General features: G+C 44.4%; 4 protein-coding genes across 5 annotated transcripts in view; 1 reads left to right on the forward strand and 3 right to left on the reverse strand.

Moving 5' to 3' along the window:
* Window positions 1-15,095, forward strand: part of LOC124327106 (cytochrome P450 4C1-like) — a 204,788-nt gene that overhangs the window by 110,254 nt on the left and 79,439 nt on the right. The gene's annotated exons all lie outside the window — the stretch shown is intronic.
* On the reverse strand, window positions 1,458-9,496 carry LOC124327003 (probable endochitinase). 2 transcript variants are annotated; one of them, XM_046785782.1, is made up of 15 exons: window positions 9,280-9,496; window positions 6,525-6,715; window positions 6,220-6,471; window positions 5,842-6,101; window positions 5,632-5,750; window positions 5,365-5,497; window positions 4,942-5,253; window positions 4,677-4,879; window positions 4,308-4,606; window positions 3,858-4,166; window positions 3,608-3,749; window positions 3,337-3,447; window positions 3,156-3,268; window positions 2,511-2,956; window positions 2,142-2,382 (listed from the first exon to the last, which is right to left on the reverse strand). In XM_046785782.1, the coding sequence occupies exons 2-15, from the start codon at window positions 6,565-6,567 to the stop codon at window positions 2,290-2,292; spliced, it is 2,835 nt and encodes a 944-aa protein (XP_046641738.1). In that variant the 5' UTR covers window positions 6,568-6,715; window positions 9,280-9,496; the 3' UTR covers window positions 2,142-2,289. The 2 variants fall into 2 exon arrangements, with proteins under 2 accessions (XP_046641737.1, XP_046641738.1); XM_046785781.1 differs by lacking the exon at window positions 2,511-2,956 and having other exon boundaries at window positions 1,458-2,382; window positions 9,280-9,491.
* LOC124327234 (probable methyltransferase-like protein 24) lies at window positions 11,093-12,381 on the reverse strand. Its single transcript, XM_046786202.1, has 2 exons — window positions 12,175-12,381; window positions 11,093-12,068 (listed from the first exon to the last, which is right to left on the reverse strand). The coding sequence occupies exon 2, from the start codon at window positions 12,052-12,054 to the stop codon at window positions 11,101-11,103; it is 954 nt and encodes a 317-aa protein (XP_046642158.1). The 5' UTR covers window positions 12,055-12,068; window positions 12,175-12,381; the 3' UTR covers window positions 11,093-11,100.
* Window positions 12,972-14,109, reverse strand: LOC124327249. Its single transcript, XM_046786226.1, has 2 exons — window positions 13,669-14,109; window positions 12,972-13,588 (listed from the first exon to the last, which is right to left on the reverse strand). Exons 1-2 carry the CDS (start codon window positions 14,073-14,075, stop codon window positions 13,099-13,101), a joined length of 897 nt encoding a protein of 298 aa, XP_046642182.1. The 5' UTR covers window positions 14,076-14,109; the 3' UTR covers window positions 12,972-13,098.

The following is a 15,095-nucleotide window of genomic DNA, read 5'->3' on the forward strand; positions in this document are numbered from 1 at the left end:
ACTGTCAATATCGATCGATTATTAATAGATTTTTTTTTCTCTTTCCTCGTCCCCGTTATCTAACGCTCTCAGTGTACGTGTGACCCCCAGACATATTACCCGTACCTTTCACTCTGCGCTTTTGTTATTTGCAGACGACCAAAAAAAAAGGTGATTCACCTTGGAAATAGTTGGTGTTGATTTAGTGGCAGTTGTTATCGTTTATCGCCATCTTCCGTGTCTGGTTTTACTCTGATTGGTCGAATTCAAAGTTCGCGCCGTTTCAGTTACTGCGCCAAATCGGCACAGCGGAAATGCAAACCATAAATCGCGTTAAAGAAAACTCAATTCGGGTTACAACTTGATTTGATTCTAAACTAAAAATATCGCCGCGTTTTGTTGAGCTTTAAACAGTGCACAGCTTGATTTGGCGGCACAGCGTTGCCTTTTGACTGCCGCTGCGCCAGCGGCCGATATACACCGCCGCCGCCGCCATGGGGTGCATCACTGTATTATCCAAACTTCTATCCAGCAATATAACCTCGGCTACGGAATAAATAATCAAACACTGGGAGCGTGGAGTGAGTTGCGTGACGCGGCGAATCTTTTCTTTTTCATCTGAAGAAAAAACAAAAAAAGTCTCAGGGTCGAGCGTCACCCAGGGAGCGTCTCTCTCCGTTGGATAAACAACACGCGATTTTATGTTTAGTCTTGGCTTGGATGGACGTATTCTTCTTCTTCGTGTACGTGCGGGATGAGAGGTGGAAAACAGACATTTCTGGCAAGGAAGAAAATCCAAACTTTCCAGATTTAGTTTGATGAATACAAGTTATTCCTGTTTCCTTGAATTGGTCGATTCAACTTGGATGGACTGGAAAGATCATTAGGATGACAGCGGATGATTATATAGGATTATGTCTATACTATATAATACTTTTTTAGTGTAGAAACTCTCTTTTTATATGTGTGTGTATACAAACCGGTTTCACCTTGAGTCCACCAGGCCATCGGGAACGAAAACATCAAAACTTTTATTTCATTTTATTTATTTATTTTAATAGAGAATAAAAGAAAAGTTTCATTATTTTTTTTAAATGAGGTTTTTTTTTGTCTGTTTCTTTTTTTTATTCTTTTTTTTATAATATTTGTTGCTTTTCATTGGCCTTGTTTGGTGTATGTTATATTTACAGTAAATCAGAGAGTTTGAATAAAAATGAAAAATTGGGGGGCGGCAGGAGGAGAACAAATGATTCCGGATAGTTCAGTTTTCAAAGGATATAACCGGAATGATGTTTTTTTTTTCTTTCCAGCGACAAACAAAAATTGAAAATTACTTAAAAAAAAATAAAATAAAAAGTTGATTGTAAATTTGATTTTGTTGAGTTTCGTTTTCTTTAAAAAAATATAGAAAAATTTCTGGCGTGTGTGTAAATAACAAAAAAAGAAAAAAAAAATGTTGAAATCAAAAGATAATAAGATAAAGAAGGAAAAAGAAATACTTTGTTCCCACTATTTACACAAATGACAGTGGCAGACACGATATTTGATATAGTCAAGAGTAAAAAAAGTATAGATGAGTTAATGTTGTTTTTTTGTTTTTTAAAAATTGTTTTGTTTTTTAAATTTGTCGACAACGAACGGGCGAACCCCAGTTGCAAATGGCTCCGACCGGATCGAAGGAGAGACGCGGAGGACAAGTGTGGACCCATCCGCTGATGGGCTCGGAATCGCCTCGCCCAGGGCCTCTGGCGCAGTGGACGAATTTGGCGCAATCTTCCGGGTAGGCGAAATTGCCCACGTCGAAGCAAAACACCCGCCCGTCTTCGTCAATTTCCACCACGTTGCCGTTAACGCTCTGGCCCACCGGAACTCCTCCTTGCTGGAACACTTCCGCATCGCCCGTGATATCGTCCTGATTGACCCTCGGTCGGGTCACGTTCAATAGTCCGGCGGGTCGTGATGAATCGGTGGTCAATGCGACGACGGGACGTTTGGCGAAATCGTCCCCTAAGGGCCGGCTGATGGGCGCCGGAATGGCGATGACGATCGGAGCTCTCGGAATGGGCGTGGTCGATGTTGTCCTGGTTGTTCTCTCCGTCACGGGCGAGGCTCGGGTTGTTGTTGGCGCCCGGGTCGTTGTCGATTGTCCCCTGGAGTTGAGCGGCCGGCGTCGGGAAACAACTCTCCGGGTGGTTGTTGGTGTTGTCGAGGGTGTCGTCGTAGATGTTGTTGTCGTTGTCGTAGAAGAAGTGGTCGTCGTTGTGGCATCGAATAAAGCGAAAGGAGATTCAGTGTCGATATAATCAAAAGTTAATTCCTCGTCGAGTCCGAAGATGTCGGCTGGATTCGCGTCCGCCGGATCGTCGAAGATGCTGCTGGACGTGGTGGAGCTGCTACTCGTGCCTGGCCATTTCAAAAATTCAACCGTTAATTCGTTATTCATTTTTAATTTAATTCATGCAAATTGGGTTGATGGACAAGTGTCAGAGTGGTTCATGTTTTTAGTCAGGCCAGTCGTGTCGGGTGCTCACCACAGTCTTGGTTTGGTCATGGTTGTCCGATCGCAGTGACCAGTCGACTGCCGGCAGTCGAGCAATTTGGAAATTGGTGAACTGCTGGTCAAAGTATTTTTCCAGGGAGCTGGTCGAATCGCTGCGCAGTCCAGGCACTGCCGGGACATCGCTGCTGGCGGCAGACGCCTGGCCGTCTTCATCGCCTTCGACCGTCTCGAAAAAGTCGGCGGACGGAATAATAGTACCGCCGCCGTCGTCGTCGGATGATGACGGATCGTTGTCCAGGATTTCCGTTGTGAAGCGCCGGATGGGAATGGCGCTGTTATGAAACTCGTCCGTCAAATTGGACTCGACCAGCAAATGGCCCGACATGGCCACCTGCATCACGTCATTGTCGGTCATGGACAGATGGTCCGGGTGGGCCGAATCGGCCTCCGACGTCCTGTACGTCGCCCGACGCCAAACTGCGTGTGTTCATCATCAAGTTTAAAAGTGGTGTTGTCCAGTTGTTGTTGTTGTTGTTGTTGTCACAAAGTCACGCAAGTTGTGTTTAGGGAAAACATGTGTGTTACATATACAATCGTGGCTAGAAACTTACGCACTTGTTGTGTCACAGAAAAACACAATGACGCAATTACGTCAAAACAATTTGGTTTTTTTTACCTTGCGGTTGAGCGGTCGGTTGCGGCTCTTCAGTTGTTGTCCGGATGATGTTGATGGCCACTCGCGAGCGAACGGTTGTCGAGGGCGTTTCTTCTACGACTTCCTCCTCGGGTCTATTTCAAATAATAATTTCAAATGATTAAAAATATGTAATGAGAAAATTGAAATTTTTAAATTTTACTTTGAGGTTTGGTTGTTGCCGGGCCGTCTGCGTTGCAGAGTTGAATATTGCGGTGAATTGGGTCTGCTGGCCCTTCGGGTGGAAGTTTCTTGTTCCGTTTGGCTTTGTTCCCTGTGAAACAATCGAGTCATTCATCAGCTCAAAAATAATAGACTGCTGGATGGAATACAATTAATGTGAAACCAAAATTTGCCCCGCAGGACCCCCGACGTGCTGTGTGAGAGAATCGGCTCTCGACACGCCATTTTTATTATACAAATGTGCAACTAACCGTGCCGAAGACGGGCGGATAACCTTTTCGAGAGCCTGACGTTGGGCCGTGCTAAGACGGATGGATTGGCCGTCGTCCTCTTTCCTTCCGCGCCCCGTTCCAGTGTTCTTCTCCAGCAGCTGTTTCACGGCTTCCACGCCACCTATCGTCAATAATTAGAAACCGTTACATTTCTTTCCTCAATTACATCATAATAATAATATAATTAGCCGGTTGTTTTCAAAAATAATAAAATAATATTAAAACGAACCCAAGTCGCTAATGAGTTGTAAAAGTTGTTGCAGTTCATCCGGCGTGGAATCGGAATTTTTGGCTAATGACTGGGGTACAACTTCGTCGACGTAATCGAATTGCTCCGGCTCGGGAGTAATTGTTGTTGTGGTGGTGGTTGTTGTTGGCCTCCTAGTAGTTGTGGGTCTAGCAGTTGTTGTTGTCGTGCTGCTGCTGATGGTTAGAAACGGTTTGGGCGTCGTCGTCGTCGTGGTGGCCCCGGCTCCCGTTTTGCAGATGACGTTGGTTGCGTAATCACACGAGTCGGTGAACTTGTTGAAATGCAAACCTAATAATAAAAAAAGAAACATAAAAATATTTTGTTTATACTTTACTGAAAATAAAAATAGAAATTGAATAATAACAGCTGTTGCAGCTGTTGTGAGTTGGGTCGAATGGGACGGCATAGGGAAAATGGAGATCAACTCACCTGCCGGACAGGTGAAGATGTGTGAGACCATGCCAGCGGCGGTATCCAGGCACCAAAAGTATTTCTTACAATCTTTGGCGTTGGGGTAGAAACCTTCTTCCTTGCACTCGAAATCGACGATCGAATCCGGGGTAGTCGGTGGCTCCGGGGTAGTAAACGGATTGAAATTGCCCTGGGACTGCTGTGACTGGATTCCGGATGGAGTGACTGCCGGACGTCTGGTCGTCGTCGTCGGAGAAGGTCCTCGCGTCTTGTCGTTTAATGTCGGCCGTCTCAATGAAGATGGCCGGATCAAAGTGCTGCACAAACATTGAATTTTAATTTTAATTTTAAATTGAATCAAATGAAGAATTAAAAATGAATTTATACTTGGAGCTGGCGGTGCTGGTCTCCAGATTTCGATCTTCAATGACGTTGACCGGGTCCACAGGTGGCAGAGTGATGCCGTAGAGGGCGGCCTTGGCGGCCTCGATGAGCGGATATTTCCTTCCGGTGCACTGGCCCCTGAAATCGTCGTTGTCGATCGACCAGAACATGATGCCGCCCAGGTCGTTGTCCACCACGTATTGCGCCTGTGTACATCGATCGATTAAAAACTCTACAAATTAATTTGGTTTCAATTTGATTTTGTTACCTTTTTGGCGGCCATTTCCTCGTCGTCGTAGCCGACCCATTCGAATCCGTTGTGGGCGAACGGGCCGACAGATTCCGGCTCGGGTTTCTCCACCGCCCAGTTCTCGACGCCAATCTTCTCGCAGATCTCGTAATAAGCCAGGTAACCCTTCTCCCTTGTGGCCTTGCCGGCCTCGGCCGGACCATCAGCCGGAGCTCCCAGCTCGGCCAGATCTGGGCTAGACAATTTGAACGACCGACCGTAGGTGGGAATGCCCAAGACGAGTTTGTCGGCCGTCGCCCCGTTGAGCAGGTAAATCTGAACCGTCGCGTCCTGAATTTTCATTTCGTGAAAATAAACGAACGAGAATCAATTCAACCGTAGAGAATCAACAGACGCAGTTGTTGTAGAGAGGAGGAGGATCAAAGAAGAGGACTGGCTTACGATGTTGAGCTCTTCATTGGGGTCAAACACGTCGTCAAAGTTGCTGCGGGCTCTGAGCGGAGCGTGGTGATTCACCTGGGGTTCGCTGGCGACGTGGTAATCGTAGCTCAGAATGTTGATGAAATCCAAGTCCCTGCGCACGACACAGGTGCCACACGGTACACAACAAGTATACAACCAAGAAAAATAAATGTGTGTAATAATATAACGGTTTTGTCATCTGTTCGTCAACAATTCGGTTAAAAAAACGGAAAAAGAATAGCGCACCTGTTGAGGGCGCGGATGTCGTAGCCCAGTTCGATCGTGTCCACACCGGCCGGCACGGCCATGGTCAGCAGCAGCCTCTCTCGGTTGCCTTTCTCGTTATTAAATCCGTCTCTTAAATCCTGTTGGTTTGGAATTCCCCAGGAAATGATAAATACCAAATGTGATGACACATTGACACAGCCCTTGAAAGATTTGGGAGTTGATTTTTACCTTGACGAGCTGGGCGTAGTTCTCTCGGTCGGAGGGCCGGCTGCCTTCGCGAGATGCCGGATATTCCCAGTCGAGATCGAGGCCGTCGAATTGATGCTGGCGCAGGTACTTGATAGCTGATCGCACCAAATTCTGGCGGGTCTCCGGGTTGGCCACCAATTTGGAGAACCGTCCCGACCCTTCGTTCCATCCGCCGATGGCCAGCAAAGTCCTCAGGTTCTTGTTGTGAGCCTTGAGACCGTTGAATTTGGCGTAACCCCCTTTTTGATTTGAATTGCAGTTTCACCCAATCACCAAGCAAGAAAGAGATAACAGAGAAAGTTGTAGAAACAATTGACAGTCCCAAATGGGCCACTTAAAAAAGGGTCGAAAAAGAACCTTGATCAATGTCCTGCCACTTGTCGAAGGGTCTCAGGGTGAAATCGTTGGTGAATCCGCCGAATGCGTAGATGAGGTGAGTGCACAGGTAGGGATTGATATTCTGCGGCAGGAATTTGGCCTGGCCGGGCCGGTAAGCCGACCAATTGGCGTAGTAGCAAACGACTTTCTTATTGTTTCTGCTGGAGACCAGGGAGGAGGTGGTGGTGCCGGCCTTGGCCGTTGGCCTTTGCGCCACTGCGCTAGACCAAACTAAACAACCAATATGAAATCCAAATTTAAAATCGAATTTGGTTCATTTTTACCTGTTAGGAGACAGACAACGGGAATTATCCAGCGGAGGTTCATCTTATGACGTTGGACGCACGGAACTGCGGTTGGCACTTGTGCACCTGACAGACGATCAAGTCACACTGGCGGAGAAAACTGGCGGACGGTAGCTGCCAAGCCCAGCCAAGCCAAACTATCACCGCAGCCCGTATAGTGTGTATAGTATCTGTGTGTTGTTGTATAACCAGCCAGAGAGAAAAAGAAGAAATAAGGATCGAGGTCAATGGGCCAGCTGGCAATTGCAGCCCCACCAACACACCACTACCACCAAGCGCAACTTGTACATATTCCTGGCGACGACTTTGATTGGTGTGGTAGTATCTAATATAATTCTTTATTATCCCCCCCCCCCACGTACTCAACTACGTCCATTTTCTATTTAATGAACGTCTTTTTTGAACGTCGAGTCGACCGTGAAAAATCGGTGATTATATCGGACGACGAGATGCGCCCAGTCGGAAAGAAAATAACCGCAGCCGAACTCTCTTACACACGCTGTAGTGTGTATATGTAACCTTAATAGTGTGTTTATCTCTCTTGCGGGTCCTCATTTTTTATAGATATTATAGAACTCTTTAAAGGATATATAGTTTTCCTCGTGTTGGGTGTTGGGCCTCGTTCCGGTGACCGTACAGCAGCCAGCAGGTTAAAGTACCGTGCATACAGGAGCTAAGCAGAAGCTTCTTCTTCTTCTTTTTTAAATTGTCTGTAATGTCGCAGCTGTTGGACTTTTTGGTGTGGGCTCACCTACTACTCCACTTTGTGAATGGGAAACAACAATTGAAGCCCAGCGAGAAAAAAGTTGGCCGTTTATAAGGCTCGGCGTGATGGGGGTTTTCCTGCGGAATTTCACGCACCTGTAATAACGACGTCATCTAACTTTTTTTTTCGACACGGGAATGACGTCATCTAATGGGAGCGTGATTGTAACATTAAACACTTGAATCTCGTAGTCTAGTTGACACAAACAATTGAGGCTGATGGAGAGCTTCTTCCATCGTTCGCTTAAAGGCTTTTCTTGATTTACGTGTGTGTTGGCGTTGATCGTATGTGTGTTAAGACCTTCAGGGCGTCTCTACGCGCTCCAATTGACATATAACATCTCGACGAGATCTTTTTTCACGAGGATTGTCGTCCTCATTCACGTCAGTCGCCAAGCAGATAGAGATGATATACATCCAGCAGTTAAAATTCTAATATCTATACACATACTATCAGTCACGATTTTTTTGGCCGACTACAAGACCGTGACCAGCCTAGATCTGTTGCCAAATCTTTCGACTTTCTCTCGACGTTTATATAGTACTTCCATCGCGTCGTTGGTTAGATATTTAGATGACGACACAGTTAATTTTCTCTATTTGGAGTCTAGTCTACTAGTTGTCGTTCTTCTTTTTTAGAAGAAAAAAGGAAAACAAATAAATTGTTGTTGGGAAACAAGACGAGAGAGTTTGAACGTACGATAGTTTACTTGTTGGACAGTTATAGAGCTACAAGCCCTGGACGGACAACACCCAAACAAATGGCGTTGGTTGAAGACCGCAAATCTCATTGGCGGTCGTTGGATAATATGCAGTTGGCGAAAGTGAAAGGATCAAAAATATCACATTTGATATTCTTATTTTCAACTGTAGACCCTGAGACATACGTAGACTAAAGCATTCGGGAAGTCAGACAGACTTCCTACATGTAACAAACGCCCTCCAGTTGTGTGTGCACCTTTAGAAATTTCGAGCGCAAATCATTCCAGTTGATATTTTAAACCGGTTCGGATTGAATTCGTTTCCTAATTTCTTAATAATCAAATCTAGGAGCTCTCTCTCTCTCACTTTTTTGTGAATGTTCGTTGTGTTTCAAAGGCCATACGGTTGTTGTTTTTGTTTTTGTTTTATCTTTGCACAATCGAAAGTGAAAGGTTTGATTCCCAGTTCGAATTCCGCGTACGTGACTCGTGTGTGCTTTGTTATTAGGAGCTACCTGGTTGGTTGACCGGCACACCATGAGTCCTCCCATGTATAGCTTAGGCAACTGGACAAAATGGCGACCGATTCCCACCTGGAAATTAATTAAGGTCTTTCTCCTGTTTGGCTTTTTTCTAATGATGGGCCACTGTGGTAAGACACGAAGAAAAATGTTCACCGAGAAATCAACCACCCGAGGAAAAACGGACAAAATGATTCCCCAAAACAACCAAGGGATAAATGGAAAGGTAAAAAAATGAAACTCGATATGATATTCCACACACACAGAGAAAAAGGAGAATAGAAACGACTCGAAAGAGAAAGAAAAAAGAGCGAGGGAGTTGTGCTTTCCATTTCACTTGACCCACTTTTGGGTTGTTCCAGGGGCCACCCCCTCTCTTATGTATTTCTCTCTCTACGTTATTTCCCTTTAAACAATGGCACAAAATCTAACGTATACGTCTGGTCGCAGAAAAGCTCAACTGAATTCATCATTTCGGGGGGTTGAATTTGAACGAATCAAAACGAACGAAGAAGATTCTACAACGACCTTCTTGGCCTGGGTCTTCTTTTGGCTCTGGCCGATCTCACGTTGCGGATCTTGTGCGGAGAAAGCAGGAGCTGCTACAGCTCTGTGACCTGCTTCGCTTATTTTTATTTCTGTGTAATTTATTTCTTTTTTGAAGTTTAGGGGAAAATTCGTGACGAACGCCAAAAGTCATTTAGCGCAACTCGAATTAATGAAGCGATATGTTAGACAATTTCTTACCTTATTTTGTTCTCTGTGAAACGAAGAAGAAGAAGAAACACAAATTGAGTCCAACCGAATCGAAAAATTGTTCAACGTTTTCACACAAGAGAGACGATGGGAACCAGGTGAGAAGCGCACGGCTGCGCTGGTTGAAGTGGAGACGGGTACTGAAGAAGAAGAAGAAGCCCGGCCCTTGTTGTCCAGCAGCAGGTCCCGATGGGAGAACTGAAACAACAAAAAGGGAGGGATTTGTGGGGGAAATTGTTGGGGGGGCTTCTTTTAAAAAAACTATCGACTGGAACGAGAGAGGAAGTGTTTCAAGTTCTCTCTCATTTTCTTTCTAAAATCAAAATCAAACTTTTTCTCTGGATAGAATCCGGTTGACTTTTGCTGGAGGAAAACAAACAAAACAAGAGGATCCCAATGATGAACTACTGTCTACAGCAACGGGTTCTTTTTATGAAAAGTCAACCGAATGTACTATCTCGCCAAGAAAATAGAAAATGACAACACAACTAACAGGAGAAACGGACCAATCGAATGGCGGCCAGACTCCGAGAGAAAGTTTGGGTCTTATCTTTTTCAACGGAAAAATAACAAATCTTTGGGATGTTTTTTTTTTTTTAAACAGTGTCTGCTACGTCTTTCCATTCCTTTCGGTTTAGTTTTCTAAATACTAGTCCAGTGGTGTCGCATATTGTAGATCAATCATTTTGTTTTATTTATTCAAACCCAGTGACTCTCTCAACCGCCGTCGTCGGTGAATCCCGAAATTGGTTTTACAATTTTTATATTATAAAATAGAACAGGAATCTGATTATTTATTGATTTATTTTTCAATCTGTCAACGAAACGACTTTGGTCGATTCGTTCACAGATGGCAGTTTGGAATTGGTTGGCCGTTTCTCTTCGGGATTTCCCAACAACACGGTTGTTGCATACACTAGCAGCGACGAAATACCACAGTGATATAATAATATTTCATTTTGATGTATACACCTTGTACGAAAACCAATTAAATGAAAATGAGAACTAAACATCTCCGGTTAATTGGAGATGGCCAGGTGACTCGGACATAATTCATATAAAGTGAGAGGGAATTTTTAAAAATAAAGAACGCGCCTATTTCGAATGGACAATAAGGGCGTGGCCATGTTCAATGTTTTATTTTCCTTCTCCTCAAGGGCTTATTTTCGGGACTTTCTTTCTCTTTTTATTTTATTTTAGAAAACAACCGCGACGTTTGAAAACCCCCCCAGCCAAAACAAAACAAAAAAAGCGCGACGTCACATTCGAAATTTGAATTAAGGCGGCGGTATGTGTTAACCAACACACAGAGAACTAGGCTTATATGATTCTTTAATGCGATATTTTATGGTTGATGTGGCGCTACCGAGTAGTATAGAAGAAGAAGGACAGGAAGAGGATCTAAATAATAACCGAGTTCCACTTTCTTATATATTATCCAACCACCGCCAACTCAAAAAAATAATGGCCACTATATACTAAGATTAGCCGAAATTTGAATTTTTTCACGGTGCGAATAATATACCGGCCGCCGCTGGTTTTTATTCTCCCTGCCGTCACGCCATCGCCAATTGCGTAGAACATCTTCCTCATCGCTTTATTCTCCCGATTCAAGTGTATAGACGATGATGCTAATAATAATCAGATGGTGGCCGATTTGCAAGGCTACTCTCCTGAATTTTGCGATCCTGGGAATGGGTTTATTTGTTAAATGTAATTGCAACAGTTGGCATTTCTCATATAATAATTTATTAAAGTTTCGTGAAACGTTTGATATTTATACACACGCGTAAAAATTGGGGAGAAACAAATTCACTCGTTGTAGTAGCGTTGCTTCCGTCTGAGCTTGCGGTTGTACCAGGCGATTTCGTGACAGGCGTAGCCCATTATGCCCAGCAGAGGCTTGAGACGGCCTTCCGAGTAGGCGTTGATTTTCGAGTCGAAGCGGACCATTCCGTGCTGCTCCTCCATCGAGCGGAGTAAATTCACCAGTCGCCGGTAGCTGCTAATGTTGCCCTCCAACGGCAGATGGATCTCGATGGCCAGCTGTCTGACTTTGCCCAGCATGCCCGAGTCCAGGATGTCGACCAGGGCCGTCCACTCGTCCTCCTCGATGTCGATCTTCAGGTAGTCGATGATCCGGTCGGAAGTGTGTCGCTTCTCCGACCGCAGTTTGTCGTAGATGGACGACAGCGTTTGGACTCGCCAGCCGTCCTGGAAATGCTCCTGGCGGTAGCTCAATCCCAGTTTGAAGTAGTGGATGTTGGTGCCGTTGCGATCGTGATCGGTCAGATTGAGCGACGGGTCGAAAGCGTAGACCTGGCAGCCGTAGCTGCCGATCATTTCCTCGAACGACCAATCGTTGTTGATGCCGAACGAGTAGACGAGACACTTGCCGGCCAGCGGCATGATTTCCGGGTCCATGCAGACGGCCTTCTGGCCGTCGATGCCGAAGAGAAACGTCACGCCGCCAAAGTACTGGGCCAGCCGACACGATGAAGCGTTGCTCCACTGGAAGTAATCCATGATCTGCTTGCTGTCCATCGCGTTGACGTCCACCAGACTCCAGTCGACCAGCAACGGACTGGACGACGGGAAATAAGATGTCGTCTGCAGACACTGGTAGACTGGAATGGCCGTCGGGAAGCCCAGGGAAAGGATCGTCACTATTCCGATGGTCGAGATGGCACTCATGGTGATCACTAGCGTCGTTTTCATCGTCGCTAATGAAGTCGCAATTCTGGCCAGCCAGCGGATGAATTGCATCACCTCCTTTGATCCTAGAAATGAAATAAGATTCAATTGAAATCAAACGTGTATCTGATCTCTGTTTAAACAAGAACATGTCGAAATATACTAAATAGAATAACGATTCCGGTTATTTACTTTCGGTTGAATAAGGGAGAGAGCTGCCGGCCAAAATAACCAAAATAATCCAAAAAACGGGGTCTGCAACTTTTTTTTAAGGAGAAAGCTTTTTGTTTTGATTGGTTTCCGATTAAACCTGATATTTCTGAATAAAATTTAAATATGAAATTTGGGTGTGAACTGAAGATGTTGCTTCCATCACGGCCATCGAGCGAGAACTACCCACAAACACGTCGGAGGAATATAAGGGTTTGCTGGCTGATGTTGGTAGTGGTAGTGGTACCTAATTATTTTATCATCAGCATTGCAGATCGACCAATGAACACAGCAAAGGTCAGCAGCCCAGGGCTTCTTAACAGACAGAACCTACATACCAAAGTTTTATTAAGCCTTAAGCTAGACAGTATAGCATAAAAAGAAATACACTTTTAAGTTAGTTTAGACTTTACTTGCGCTAATATGTTATTTGATCGGATTATACCAACTTGATTGTGTGAGGTCATTCAAATCTGTTCAAGGCCCAACATTTTTTTCATCCAATCAATTTTATTTTTTTTAAAAGAATATTTAACTGTGTTTTATGGTAATAACAAAAATCAGATGCTGGAAAATCCCCAGCGGCGAAAACATCCGCCAAGGGGAAATCTCTTGTGCAGAGGTTTATTTCGCAGCGATTTCAATTTTTTTAAAATTCTCTCTTATAAATAAAATCGTATGCATATATGGCCTTATACGTATAAAAAGATAGATTTACGTCCGCAGGCTAGACGGGAAAACAAAAAATTCTCCAAAAATTCCATAATTCAAAACGCATATATTTGAATTCGTACAGACCTTAACAAGGGAAAACCTTGACATTCACGAGCCATTCGTTTAACAAGTCGAATTTGTTTGATGTATTGTTAAAATAATCATGTTCGTTTATACATTCCGCATTATTCATTAGTCGTAGTAGAAGCTGCGATTGCGCCGAAGCCGGCCGTTGTACCAGGCCAGCTCGTAGGCCGAGTAACTGTCCAGATTTAGTGGCTCCATCCACTGCTCGGAAAAGGGATTCAATTTCGAGTCGAAGCGGATCATTCCGTAATTCTCCAGCGAGCGGACGATGCCGATCAATCGGCTCAACTCGGCGACGCTCCCGTTGCTGGGCAAGTGGATCTCAACGCCCAGCTGGCGCACTCTGTCCATCATTCCCGACTGGAGGATTTGCGGCAGGGCCTCCCACTCGTCCTTCTCGATGTCGATTTTCAGGTAATCGATGATCCGGCCGTGACCGTGACGCAATTCCATCGCCCGGTAGAAATCGGAGAGTGGCAACAGACGCCAGACGGCCGGTTCCGTCATATCTTTTCTCAGAATATTCCGGCCGCCCAATCCGTAGCGAAAGAAATGAATTTTGTCGCCACGGTCGTGATCCGACTTGTTCATAGAACTTGACGAATATGGTAATTGAGATAAGATTAAAAAATAATGAATTCAGTTTTTCTCTCTACTCATTTAGGATATTCTTACGGGTCGAATGCGTACACGTCACATCCATACTGGTCCATGGCGTCCTCGAACGACCATTCGTTGTTGACGCCGAAGGAGTAGACCAAACATTTGCCCTTTATTGGCCGGACCTCCGTGTCGAGGCAAACGGCTTTCTGTCCGTCGATGCCAAACAACATCATGACACCTCCAAAATCGTTGGCCAGCCGACAGGATGATGAATTAGACCACTGGAGATAATCGACCATCTCCTGTCCCGTTAGACCTTGGACGACGTTATTCAAATTGTTCCAGTTTTTCGCGCCACTTATTTCTACCTCGCCGCTCTTATTATTTCTGCCAGTCAAAACCACAAAGACGAACGACAATAAAACGGAAATCTTCACCAAATGAAACGCCAATTGGCCTAGTCTTTTGACTAAACTCATGGCTGATAAAATAAGAGATCCACACTCCACTCCCGACTGGACGCTTCTGGTAAATAAAATTCAATTCAATCCGAGTTGACGGTAGCCGAAGAATATGACAAAAATGTACCCTTGAAAATGGTCAGATTCCTTATAAAAAAATATTTGACATTCTTGAAGATATGATGTAGTTTTGGTTGGAATGACATCATCTTTTATTTTTAATTTGGCCGTAAATCAGGACCTACGGTCAAAAGCTGTGCTCACATTTAGTTATACCGAGCTCATCCGGGTGTGTCAAATTATGAGCAGGAATGTTTCATTTCCTGTCGAAAGTTCGTTTGGGAGAAAATGCTGAAAGCCACCGGATACATTAAGATTTTCTCGTTGATAATTTTTTTGTCTGGAAATATATTTCTGCCAGGTAATAACAATAACATTATCATTAAACAGGAGTGAACTTTTTCGCGCAAAAGTTTCCCCGTTTTTATTGGATGCGGAAACTCTTCGCGGGTCAAAAATGAAAAAGAAAACGGTTCAAAGTTCCCGCGCTGTAGATTATTCAAGTGCCACATTGCGGTGAAAGTAATGCATATGCAAATTATTTGAAAAAACCCAAGCGTCCAAAAAAATTCCAAGGGTGATTTTTGCGGATGAATATGCACGAAGGATTTCCCATTTTCGATCAAAATATTCCAAGAGAAAACTGAAAGTCCCTAGCTGAGAGAGATTTAACGCAATAGGGTATATCAGCTAGTATACTATGTTATTTACTTCTTTGTATTTATTCATTCCGAGAAAGTAGTGACCTTCGCCAACAGATCACAGGGCGATTCCTGAGAAGTGAATATCTAGACCGTTTTCCTTTCTAAATCCAAATTTACCTTAAAGGTGTGCACCATACCTGATAAACCCTAATGGAATTTGTGTAACAGTAATTCTGTATTACATGCATAACCTTCAGCATCCTCCTGTGCTTACACACTCAATACCTATTGTAATCCATTTCCCCCCCGGAGAATTATAAGCCCCTGTACAGGA

The sequence above is a fragment of the Daphnia pulicaria genome, chromosome 2 (assembly GCF_021234035.1).
Source record: "Daphnia pulicaria isolate SC F1-1A chromosome 2, SC_F0-13Bv2, whole genome shotgun sequence".
Classification (NCBI taxonomy): domain Eukaryota; kingdom Metazoa; phylum Arthropoda; class Branchiopoda; order Diplostraca; family Daphniidae; genus Daphnia; species Daphnia pulicaria.

Excerpts from the sequence above, each read along its gene's own strand:
- LOC124327003 (XM_046785781.1), bottom strand. The coding sequence starts at position 6,567 with ATGAACCTCCGCTGGATAATTCCCGTTGTCTGTCTCCTAACAG. Across the intron at positions 5,254-5,364 it reads CCAATGAAGAGCTCAACATC|GACGCGACGGTTCAGATTTA; the intron begins GTAAGCCAGTCC and ends ATGAAAATTCAG. Across the intron at positions 3,750-3,857 it reads ACAACTCATTAGCGACTTGG|GTGGCGTGGAAGCCGTGAAA; the intron begins GTTCGTTTTAAT and ends TATTGACGATAG.
- LOC124327234 (XM_046786202.1), bottom strand. The coding sequence starts at position 12,054 with ATGCAATTCATCCGCTGGCTGGCCAGAATTGCGACTTCATTAGCGACG.
- LOC124327249 (XM_046786226.1), bottom strand. The coding sequence starts at position 14,075 with ATGAGTTTAGTCAAAAGACTAGGCCAATTGGCGTTTCATTTGGTGAAG. Across the intron at positions 13,589-13,668 it reads GACGTGTACGCATTCGACCC|TTCTATGAACAAGTCGGATC; the intron begins GTAAGAATATCC and ends ATATTCGTCAAG.